The sequence below is a fragment of the Euprymna scolopes genome, chromosome 10 (genome assembly GCF_053919585.1).
Source record: "Euprymna scolopes isolate OS-2025 chromosome 10, ASM5391958v1, whole genome shotgun sequence".
Classification (NCBI taxonomy): domain Eukaryota; kingdom Metazoa; phylum Mollusca; class Cephalopoda; order Sepiida; family Sepiolidae; genus Euprymna; species Euprymna scolopes.
In genome coordinates this window covers 145,043,566-145,056,669 of record NC_136491.1, presented here as the reverse complement: position 1 = coordinate 145,056,669, position 13,104 = coordinate 145,043,566, and the positions used below count along the sequence as shown (strand labels likewise).

The 13,104-nt window shown below is 29.8% G+C and overlaps 1 protein-coding gene across 50 annotated transcripts in view; it reads right to left on the bottom strand.

Moving 5' to 3' along the window:
• LOC145286304 (CUGBP Elav-like family member 1) overlaps nt 1–13,104 on the bottom strand; it is a 425,113-nt gene that overhangs the window by 110,627 nt on the left and 301,382 nt on the right. For all 50 annotated transcript variants that reach the window (XM_080135208.1, XM_080135214.1, XM_080135207.1 and 47 more), the window contains 2 exons: nt 10,498–10,546; nt 1,083–1,115 (listed from right to left, as the gene is read on the bottom strand). In XM_080135208.1, the coding sequence (XP_079991334.1) occupies nt 1,083–1,115; nt 10,498–10,546 (82 nt within the window). The remainder of the gene's footprint in view (nt 1–1,082; nt 1,116–10,497; nt 10,547–13,104) is intronic.

Here is a 13,104-nt window from a genome sequence, read left to right as displayed (position 1 = left end):
ATGTATTTGTAATTTTTTTTTTTTATATCAGTTTATGCTACTTAAATTTCTATCCAATAGCAAAGACATACAGACTGATAAGAATTGAGGCAGAAAAACATTGAAATGCATCTATTAATAAAAATAGCCAAAATTCATTTTCTGTGAATTCATTAATTTCTTAATGTTTATGTTGTAAATCTATAGTTTTAGAAGATCAACAGGTGTTTTACTTTCCCCAAATCAAAATACTATTTAAGTAGCAGGCAATATTGGAAATAAAAAATTTGAAGCAAATGAAAGAAAACTAAACAGTCAAGTCAATTGAAAATGTAATTTTAAAAGAACAAAAAATATCTAAGATAAAACAGAAGCAAGAAAGACAGAACTTACGATCATGATGAATATATAAAAAGTGAATCAAAGTGGCAAGGAAGCGGGGGGGGGGGTTATAAACAATGCTGTGAGAAGATTTTTCGATGCTTATTTAGAATTACACTTAATAAGAAAAGAAAAAATACATCTTTGTCATGTATGTACTCATCACAGAATGAAGATGTCATATTCAAAAAAAAAAAAATCATAAATTGATCTTTTTTTTTTTAAAATAAGAAAATCAAATTTTATGAGTAAGCAAGTGGGCTGGGAAACACGGACTGTGCTAATTTTATTAATTATCGATGAAAACCATAAAATTCGATTTTCTTAATTGAAAATAAAACTACTTGATCAATTCATGTGATTTTTGTTATATACAACATTTTCATTCCATGAGGAGTACATACAAGATTTGCCCGTATTTTTTTAAATAAGCTTCAATTTTTTATATAAAATTAGTCTACCAAACATGCAACTAGGGAAATATTACAGAAAACCCAAATGGCTTATTTGTATGATCATGGTAAAAACACTTAAACCCTAACAACAGTTAAAGCAGACATGATTTTTGTTTAAATTTTACTGCCACTAACAGAAACAAGATTGCAAATCCATAAAACTGGAAATTATAGGATCCATGTTACGTAATGAAAACAAAACAATTGTGCACATATCGAAAACGACAAATCATTCATTCAACAATGCTACCTAAAAATATACAATACCTTTAGCCCCAAACCTGGGTACGCCGTTGATACCTAAAATAAAAAAGATAAAAAGATTGCTGTTATAGACAAATTACTGAAGTACTATAAAAACAAAAAACTAATGATTAAATGTTTTACAAATTACTGAAGTGCTACTAAACCAAGAAGAAAAACATAAGTACAAAATAAAACAAAGTACAAAAATATTCAAAGACACTGAAAGACAAATTAATCTGGTCCACAATTAGAACAAAAAATAAAAAGCACACAAAGCTACATGGCAAAAAATAACTGATATTTTTTTTTTTAGAAATATCAGAAAAATAGAGAAAAATAAATTGAAGCAGACAAGGAATATGATATTATGATGTTATTACTATCGGAAGGAATATTTAAGAAAATCTGTTTTATGTAAAATTCACTCACACACACAAAATGCCTAAAATTCCAGTTTGCATTCAACTGTAAAGAATTTACAAATCGAAAATATGATTAACATGTTAAATTTGATTTTTTTCCAATTCATTTCAGAAAAAATTGAAATTGTAACGGATTTAGTAGCAATATCCAATACCATAAGAGGGGTTTTCTACTAAAATAGTTATATTTTAAAAACACTTAATTCTTCAATATGCCAATATTTTGCTCCAAAATAAATATATTTTGATTAATGGATTAATAAATAATTTGTTCTTTTTAGGAGTTTTAAATAAAAAAAATGTTAAGATTGCTAACAGACCATTTTCACAACTTTGGTGGCAAAAATGTTTTTTAAAAGTTTGCTACTGCTCTTCTATGAGGAATTTAGTCATGAAATTTTGAAACTAGATTAGTAGAGACAAAGACTTTAATCATGGTGAGAGTAAAAAATAAATTGATGAAATCATTTTTTACGTTTTAGAGAACTCTTCAACTTGACAAATGTTGAACATTTTCTCATAGAATACATTTTGTACTCCAACTTAAATAAATCACTTTTTCTCTTTTTTATATTAAAATTGTAATTGTATGCTTCATCTTTTTGTAGTAGCGATTTTTAATTAGCCTATCTGTAAAAAAAAACTATTGTTACCATTTTAGTTAATTAAACCGTTTAAATAACAGTATCAGTAGTAATAGTAATATACCGAAACCACCAGAAAATGCATTGAAGCACAGAAATTAGGAACCCGTGATTCCTGGAAAATCTACCACAGTGTAGTAAATAATGGGCAATCAATAATTCCCCCACTATCCAACAATCATGAGGTTGTGTGCATACCAACTGAGAAGGGTAACATGCTTGCCAGTCCATTTGCCTCAAACTCCACGTTGGAACCAGCAAACCACTACCTCCCTGACTTTCCTTTGTGGACAGACGCCACACTAGATGATCTGAAAATCACCATTTCTCAGGTGCATGAGATCATAAAAAACCTAGACACCTCAAAAGTATGTAGGCCTAATCTCATCTCCACTGTTCTATTAAAAATATACTCCGCTGAGGTTGCTCCAGTCCTCTCCAAACTTTACAGCAAATGCCTTAACGAATCTTGCTTTCCTGACTAACTGCTTCTGTGGTACCAGTTTACAAGAATTCTGGCGAAAGAACTAACCTATTAAATTATTGCCCCATTAGCCTCCTCCTTCTTTTTGCTAAAATATTTGAGTCCATAATTAACCAATCTCTAGTCCATTACCTTACAGCTGCTAAACTCTAGACTGATCAACAATATGAATTCAGGCAAGCCCATTCTACAGCAGATATCCTAACTGTAATCTCTGAATGTATATACCACACACTGGACAAAGCAAAGGAGGGTAGAGTGGTAATCCTAGATATATCTAAGGTTTTTAACATGGTTTGGCATGATGGTCTACTCAGGAAAATCAGATCATATGGTATCACTGGATGAATACTTAACATAAAATACTTCTTAAATAAAAGAATTCAGGTTGTCCTCGACGGTCACACATCTAAACAATATGATATAAATGCGGGAGTACCTCAGGGGTCTACCCTTGGACCATTATTATTCCTAATGTCCATAAATGACCTCCCTGATAAAATTGTTTCTGAGATGGGTATATTTGCTGATGACACCACTCTCTATAACAGGCACAAGGGGAAAACAAATGAACACATATATAAGGAAATGGCACAAACACTAGAGGATGACCTCCAATCTGTAGTGGAATGGGGACAAAAATGGATAGTCACATTCAATGCTGCCAAGACTAAGCTTGTTTCTTTTAATAATTACAAGAAACTTTCTCTACCACGAATAGTTATGGCTAAAGGTACATTACCTGAAAGCATTTCTTTCAAACTTCTCAGCTTAATGTTCACACGGAACACAAGTTGGAACAGATACATTAGGAGCATTGCTAAGGCTGCTGCACGGAAAGTGGCTCTATCCATCATGCTAGAAAGTTTCTTACACCTGAAAGTATCCTGTTCCTCTCCAAGGCCATCATTCGCCCATGTATGGAGTATTGTTGTCACATTTAGTCATCTGCTACTAGTCTCTTGCTCCTGGACAGAGTTCAAAAGAGAGTTGCCAACCTGATAGGTCCTGAACTGTCGTCTAAGCTTCAGCCTATGTCCCAGCAACGAATTGCTGCATCCTTCTGCCTGTTCCACAAGTATTTTAATTGTGAATGCTCTGACAAACTACATGCCTTGTATCCCCTCGGCGTAAATACCTCGACAAGCAGCAAAATCCCACCCCTACACAGTAGAGATCCCTAGATGTAAGAAAGCCTTCTATTCTAATAGTTTCTTGCCCAGAACTGCTAGACTTTGGAACCCCCTTCCGGGGTTTCTGCCTTCCCAACTGTACTGACATACAGAAGTTCAAGTGTAACAGACATCTTACTGCTCAACTCCCTACATAGTATTCCTGCAAATTATGTCCCTGATAGTAGCCCCCTACATCAAAGTGGCACTATGCCTTGTTTGGGGTGAAAATGAAATTAAAAATAAATAGTTCACAGAAGTAGTGTAAACAAGATGATTTTTGTTAATTTGCATTCCAGAACACATATAAAAATTGAAAATGTCCTTTAATTAGAAGAACGCTTCTAAAGTGGTTAAAATTCATTCATTTCAAAGATACAAAAGTTTGAAATTGTAATTCTGAACATGAAACTAGTGTTAAATTATATGACAGCAAAATCAATATATGATTTTAATTGTCAGAGCATGTTTTGTGCTAATGCAAAAGGCATATTGTCAATAAGAAAAGAGCAAGGCAAAAAATGTTCATCTCTTTCAGAAAGATAAACAATGTTTTCTAAACATAAAACCTGGACACGTACAGATAAAGGTTGCCCTTATGCATGAACATACTCTATAACAATTTATAAGTGAACAGCAATATTTCCTAGCAAGGAATATGATAAATATAAAACCATGAAACATCTACCAGGAATGATAATTCATGTCTTGCAGTATCACATTCAAATCTGCAACTGTTGAACTATTTCCTGGATGGCCTTGGAGAGGAACAGGATACTTTCAGGTGTAAGGAACTTTCTAGCATGATGGATAGAGCCACTTTCCGTGCAGCAGCCTTAGCAATGCTCCTAATGTATTTGTTCCAACTCGTGTTCCGTGTGAACATTAAGCTGAGAAGTTTGAAAGAAATACTTTCAGGTAATGTACCTTTAGCCATAACTATTCGTGGTAGAGAAAGTTTCTTGTAATTATTAAAAGAAACAAGCTTAGTCTTGGCAGCATTGAATATGACCATCCATTTTTGTCCCCATTCCACTACAGATTGGAGGTCATCCTCTAGTGCTTGTGCCATTTCCTTATATATGTGTTCATTTGTTTTCCCCTTGTGCCTGTTATAGAGAGTGGTGTCATCAGCAAATATACCCATCTCAGAAACAATTTTATTAGGGAGGTCATTTATGGACATTAGGAATAATAAACGGTTATCAGCACGTGCTAGTTATGCAAGAGACAATGGAAATACATATTTATCATTACTGTTTTCACTCATGATGGCATTGCGTACAACTTCTTGAAAGATTATAAAGCTTTGACACAAACATGACACCAACATTGGACAAGAAAACAAGCAGCCAAATTTTAGCCTCAAAGAATTTACGGTTAAGAATCACGTTGCTGAAAATCACTCAACTTCTGAAGCATTGAGAAAAATTATCAACAGATTATTTTCTAGATGTTCACTAAAGATGATGATGATGATTATTGTGTTTTCTGCTTTAATGACTAGTTGTATTTATTGAAGGTCAATTAAGGGTGGGTGGGGTGTGATGTAGTAATTATTCAATATTTGATCAAAGTATTATTTTATTATGTTATACGATATATTATTCACAAATAAAGAAAATGCAATAAAAACATAACAGTTAAATGAAAGAAACAACTAAAATATAATCAAACTTTAAATTGCATTGAGAAACGAATAAATCGAATTCTGGTATTATAATTTTTATGAAAAGAAAAATAATCATGCCACTTAAATTCTAATTCAAGGTAATTGTTCGTGTCGAGATTAAATAACTAACCAGCAGTGAAAAATGATCATTCCACAACAAAATTTGTTTTTTAAATTGTATCTAAATACCATAAAAATAACTATAACTGCATTATTGGAGAATTGTGAATACCTTTTAAATGAGTGTCAATATTTCTCTTGCACATGTGTGCATTTATGTTCTTTCTGTAAATCAGAAGCATTAATTTCAAAATATGTTGCATTTATGTTTTTTGTAACGCAAATTGGCATATCAAATCGTTCATAGAATCTGGTACTTGAAATAGATTTTATTAAATGTTGTCATTAAAAAAATCATTTTGTCTTAAAGTTTCAGCAGTGATATGAATAATAGCAGTATTATCACAGATCACCGATAATGAAATAAGATTTTGATCAAATATCATTGAATGGTTACTACATCACCCACGCCCATTTTTAATTTCTTGATCTTCAGTAAATGAAACAGCATTAAAGCAGAAAACAATCAACTGTATCAAGTTTTCAAAAAGAAAATTGCTGACAGAATAGTTTAATTTCCTTTGCAGAAGAAAACTAACATACAAAACCTATTCACACACACATTATTCCAATTAGTTTGCATGTAATTTTGGTTTTACCATGCAATATCAAGATTTAAATTATATATTTCCATTAACATTTGACTAAAATTTAGGGGGGGGGGTAATATCTTAGAAAAGAATGCATATTTTTTAGGCTATTTCCAAAAACAAAAATGGCAATATGTTTTCTTAAGATGGAATTTAATTATTAACTGAATCTAATATCAATTGACATAAACACAAGCAACTCTAAATCCATGTACTACATTTGCATCTTTACGATATTTAGATTTTTATAGTATATTTAAAAGAATTTAAAAGATGAATATTAGTCAAAAGACAACACAAACGTCCTTGTATTCATAATTTTTTCAAGGAGCGTGTGAATAGATGTTGGGTTTACTTTTCAACCTCATAATTCTCATATTTGATAAGCAATGTTTTTGACAAAAAGATAATTGCTGTTTTAGTGTTGGTTAAATTTTTACCATAAAACATTTTTTGCTCTTTACATCAAGTGGCTTTATGCCTTGTCAGGAGCAATTTCCATGAAAAGAAAAATAATTATAATCCCACACAACATTTCCGAGTAAAAAGACAAAAAAAAATCATAACTTGGAGAAAATATGAGTATCAACAGAGTTTGTAAAAAAAGTTTAACTGTTTTTTTGTTTTTTTTAAATGTTCATACCCATCAGGTTTTCTTAAATATTATCAAAATCCTCATGTACATTTTACAAGGCTTTTGTAGATTCAACAGGAAACTTAAAATTAGTGTTTAAAAAAAAAAAAAGAGGGTAGACATATTTTTCCAACTTGGAAGATTACCATTTCCAGTTTTAAAAGATTTTATTCAATAGCAACTTGAATCTAAGAGAACAATTAGGAAAAGTTCAATGAAAAGAGGTTGAGCAGGCAATTACAAAATTGTTGCTACAATCATTTAATACAAATAAAAGTAAAGAGGAGAAATAAGATTGCCGAGAATTCAATAAATTAAACAAAAGCTATTCAACAAATAAAATTTTACAAACAAAAGCAATGAAGACTAAATGCACAAAAGGTTCATTATAAATGCGAAGCTTATATGGGATTGAAAGCAATCAAATATATATACATATATATATATATATATATATATTTAGTAATTTATAAAATATAAATGGCGATTAAGATTCTTCAGCCTGAAGAATCCTAGAGTGGATGAAATGCGGAATATTCAGTGTAGCTTAATCGCCATATATATATTTTATAAATTACTAACTAGTTCTACCTACGTATTGAGCACTTTTGAAGTAAATACTTAAAGTTTACGCATAAATTTATACTTTTGTATATTAATTTTATGTGAGTAAATGTAGTTATATATATATATATATATATATATATATATATGATGCAAATTATAGAAATAAAATTCCAACGCGTGATGGAGAAATGAAAAAGGAACAAACCAAAATTATATGTTCATCAACGTTTTGTCTTTATTTCCAGACTTCCGCAAGATATTTGATTTCAAGAAATAAAATACTAGTATAATATTTGAAAATATATTTGTGTTTGTAATGTGTAATGGACGTTTTTGTTCTATTTCGTAATGAAAAAAATTAACTGTTAGCATTCAAGATGTGTACAGCATGGCATGGAGTGAGTGAATTTATTTTTAAACATAACCGTGAGAATTTAAAAAGATATGATACTGTTTTTTATTTTTTGGGGAATGAATTTAGTCATCAGAAATCAAGATGTTGAGTGTGTGTGTGTGTGTGCACACACTGTTTTTACATAAGCAGTAATATGTTGCTACACAGTCATGAGCATGTTTCAGTCAGCTAGTTACCAGTAACTAGAGACTTCTTCAGATGATGCAGCTTATAAGAAAGCAAAGTTTGCAATTAAAATATCAAGTTTTCCTTGTCACAGGGAGTTAATATTAGGAGGTTCTGTCAAATTGTGTGAAAAATAAAATTTGGTTGTATGTAAATAAAACCCAATAAGGGTACAGATTTGAATGTGTTTATATATAGGAATGAATGAGAAAGGAAGGGGGTAAGGCAGAGAGAGAGGCAATGGAAGACTAGAAAGAAAGGTATTCGTATGCATGTGCGATGGCTAGTCTAAATCTTTAATATACTAGTGTGTACAAATTCAAACAGTAGGGAAATATGGATTTAACAAATGAAAGTGTGTCGGAAAGCTAATGGCCTGAATTGTGTGGTGGGCTATGTGTCATTTGCCCTTAAGATCGTACACTACTGTTCAAAAAGTGGGGAATCACATTTTTATATAAACATTACATAAAATGAGAACCCACTTTATGGACAGTTTTTTTAAGATGTGGTGTTTATTATGGCCGGGTAGACCAACACGAAATCCATCTTAAAACAACTTGTTTTCTATAGATTTTCGGTTTTGCTGAAAATGAATCACATTTAAATTTTCCGCCAATAAGTATTTTTCTTAGTATTAAGCAAAAATATGTGCATGTTTGCACATACAACAATGGCCACCACTTATAACAAAGAATTACATTGCTTAATACCTGGAAAATACTTATTTGCAGAAAATTTAAATGTAATATTCATTATCAGCACACCTAAAAACCTATAGATTTTTTTTTTTTGGGGGGGGGGGTAGGTTTTTTGTGTTGGTCTACCAAGCCACAGTTACCAAATAAACACCAACCCTAAAAAAAAAAAAAAAAAAAAAAATACTAGACCTCGCCCCTCCCCCTCCCAAAAAAGTGGTGTTCATTTTACGTTCAATTAATATAGAAAATGATCCCTCACATTTTAAAATTATAATTTCTTCATATCTGGAAAACTACTCGTTTCTTGGAATTTTAGTTGTTATTTTCATTTTCAGAAACCTATGCTAGTGGTAATTTTAAAAGATCTTTATGGGTAGAAATATACTGCACTATTACCAATATTTCAATGATAGTCATTTGTTTTCCTAGTTTTGCATATGTATTACAAAATATCTGATATTTTCCCAAAACCTCTGACCTTGATGGAGGGGAGACTAAAACTTGCTATGATTTCAAATGATCTGAAATAACAGCAAGGGGAGACTTGATTTCAAATATTTCTCATATGTTATATCTCCCCTCTTTTTGAAATAACGTATGATTATGAATATCCACAGTATCAAATAATCCTTATACACTAGGAAATTTACTTTATGTATGAAAACAAACGAGGAGATATGACATAAGAAATATTTGGAATTTGCTATTATTTCAGATCATTTGAAATCATAACAGCAAGTTCTAGTCTCCCTTCCATCAAGACCAGATGTTTGAGGGAAATAAATACACACACACACATATATATATATATATATATATTATACATATACACTAGCAGTTCAGCCCGGCTTTGCTTAGGCCCTATGTACTGTTCATAAGTTTATGTGTATATATATATATATATATATATATATATATATATATATATATAAAAAGAAGTTTGACATGTCAAGATAACCTACATTTAAAGTTTCAAGTGTTTAGACCCAAAATTGGTGGAGGTTTTTGGTAGAGTCAGCAAAAGTCAATTCTTTCAACTTTGACCTCTTGGCAGCTAAATTTTCACCCAAAAACTGATTAAAAAGCTTGCTGTGTGTCTGTATACCCTTTAAGTAAAATTTCAAATGTTTAGGCCAAAATTGGCTGAACAATTTGCTAGGGACCACAAAGGTAAAATCTTTTGAACTTTGACCCCTTGACAGCCAAATTTTCGGCCAAAAACTTATTAAAAAGCTTGCCCTATATCTGAATATACTTTATATAAAATTTCAAATGTTTAGACCAAAAATTGGCTTAGTAATTTGGTAGAGATCACAGAGGTGATTTTTTTTTTTAATTTCGACCACAATTTTGACCCCTTAACATTTGTTTTGGGTTCAAATCAAATTAAAAAGTTTGATTCATGTCCAGGTAACCTGCATCTAAAATTTCAAGTGTTTAGACCCAAAATTGACAGGAATTTGGTAGAGTTTTCGAAGGTCAAATCGTTGAATAGACCACAGGATTTTAGAAGAGGATGACAGTAAGTCAAAGACAACAGCCAACTATTTATCTGAAGAATATCAAGTTGGCTAAATGTACCCATGACGGTGATGGTTGAGAGCAGACATGGGCAAAACACACTTAAAACTAACAAGTTACATTTTATGCGATTGCTGATCTTTTGTATGTTTTATTTCATTGTTCCATGGGCAATTACATAGAGCCACTGATGGGTGCAAATGTAAAGGAATTGTTCACGCAGACACAAACAGCTCAATCATAATGATTAATCAATATATTCCTTCATGCAAGTAAATTCACATTACTCCCATATTTGTCGGTGTATAAAAGAAATTCAATCTGCTTACCATTTCGTTTTTCACTATCAGCTGGTTTCATCTGTATGGGGTGATGCATCTGAAAGTTAAAAGAAAATAGAAAAACGTTAGTCTATCACACAAAACATAAATGATGTAAATACAGTTTATGGAGAGAAAAGAAGAAAATGGAAATCGACTATCAAAATCAAGTTCAAACGTTTTCTTTGAAAGTACCAAACAGTCATGCACACAATAAAAAGAAACAGACTTTTTATGAAATACATACGTTGACTATTGAAAATATAAACTTCAATCGAAGGAAAATCATTTTGAAAACATGCGAAATTTAAAATATAGCACTTTTACAAAAAAAATAAAAGTTGCAGTAGAAATCAAGAATATGAACATAAAACTATTGTACAATGATGAAAATGTCGAAGTGATCAAATGTGTATTTTCATGGACTAATAAAAAAAAAAAAAAGTTAGAGTTATAAAAAAAAAATGTTTAGAGTTATAAAAAAAAAGTTTAGAGTTATAAAAAGAAAATGAGTAGAAAAATAATTACAAATCTTAAATTTGAAGGAATATTCAAATTAACATATTGTCAATTAGGTTTTACCAATATTTCATGTAATTCCTATTGTACAAGTCTTCAGCATGAAATAATGAGCATCTAGAAAAAAATCAATTCAAATCTCTATATTGAGTCTTGCATAAGGGAATATTTATTGAAATCAAATAAGTGTAAAATATTTCTTTTTAATCCTATTTAAAACAAATAATTTCAAACAAGATTAAAATGACCATAACACATTTCAGCTTTTTCATATATATATATATATATATATATATATTTTTTTTTTTTGCATTTTCACCTCAAACAAAGCACAGTGCCACTTTGATGTAGGGAGTTATTATCAGGAATATAATTTGCAGGGGTACTATGTAGGGAGTTGAGCAGCAAGATGTCAGTTTACATTACACTTGAACTTCTGCAAGTCAGTACAGTCAGAGAAGCAGGAACCCGGAATGGAATTCCAAAGTCTAGCAGCCCTAGAGAAGAAACTATTAGATTAGAAGGCTTTCTTACATCTAGATATTTCTTCTGCGTAGGGGTGGGATTTTGCTGCTTGTCAGGTTTATCAGGGGTATTTACGTCAAAGGGTTATGGGCTTGTAGTTCGTTAGAGTATCTACCATAAAAGTACTAGTAAAACTGCCAGCCATTTTGATTTTTGGTTAAAAAAATTTTTTAATAGATTAAATTACTCAGTGGCAAAGATAAATGGAATTTGAAAGTATTTAAACTGCATATTACAATTATGATATCTTTTTATATACAAAAACATTTATAAATAGAGATTACACTATTACTGTGAAGAAATTAGTTTTACAATTTTGTTCAATTAATAATTTAATGATCAAAAAATATAATTAAATTTATTAATATGAAAAAATAATTTGGTAAAATACAAAATGTAATAAAGGGAAACACAAAAGAAATTAAAAGCAAAGAAAATTTCCAGGCAATGCCAGATACGTACAGCAAGTTAATATTTGAAATCAGTGAAACCTCATGTAAATTCACCTGTTGCAGGTTTTCATCTATTTGTAGAATTTACTGTTAATGTTTTTCTTGAAACAAATGTTTGTCAGGGTTAATATTAAAAAAAATAAAATTGTGCTTTTCTTCAGTAAAAATAATTGGCATTATCAGGTAGTGCTTAAATATACATATATGTATTTTAATTAATATTTAACTGTAACAATTAAATGCATTAAAATTAAACAAAATCATATGATTTTAGAACAATTAATTTTAAAATGGTCAAGTAAAGCTACTTCCGAATATGCTTTGCAATTGAATAAATTTAATGTTATAAAACACATTAACATGAAAATGGATATAAAAAAATGCTAAATTAACAAATGTAAAAAAAAAAAGAAAAATGCTAGTTTAACAAATGTAAAAAAAAGAAAAATGCTAGTTTAACAAATGTAAAAAAAATGCTAGTTTAACAAATGTAAAAAAAAAATGCTAGTTTAACAAATGTAAAAAAAAATGCTAGTTTAACAAATGTAAAAAAAAAATGCTAGTTTAACAAATGTAAAAAAAAATGCTAGTTTAACAAATGTAAAAAAAAATGCTAGTTTAACAAATGTAAAAAAAATGCTAGTTTAACAAATGTAAAAAAAAATGCTAGTTTAACAAATGTAAAAAAAAATGCTAGTTTAACAAATGTAAAAAAAAATGCTAGTTTAACAAATGTAAAAAAAATGCTAGTTTAACAAATGTAAAAAGAAATGCTAAATTAACAAATGTAAAAAAAAATGCTAAATTAACAAATGTAAAAAAAAATGCTAAATTAACAAATGTAAAAAAAAATGCTAAATTAACAAATGTAAAAAAAAATGCTAAATTAACAAATGTAAAAAAAAATGCTAAATTAACAAATGTAAAAAAAAATGCTAAATTAACAAATGTAAAAAAAAATGCTAAATTAACAAATGTAAAAAAAAATGCTAAATTAACAAATGTAAAAAAAAATGCTAAATTAACAAATGTAAAAAGAAATGCTAAATTATCAAATGTAAAAAAAAATGCTAAATTAACAAATGTAAAAAGAAATGCTAAATTAACAAATGTAAAAAGA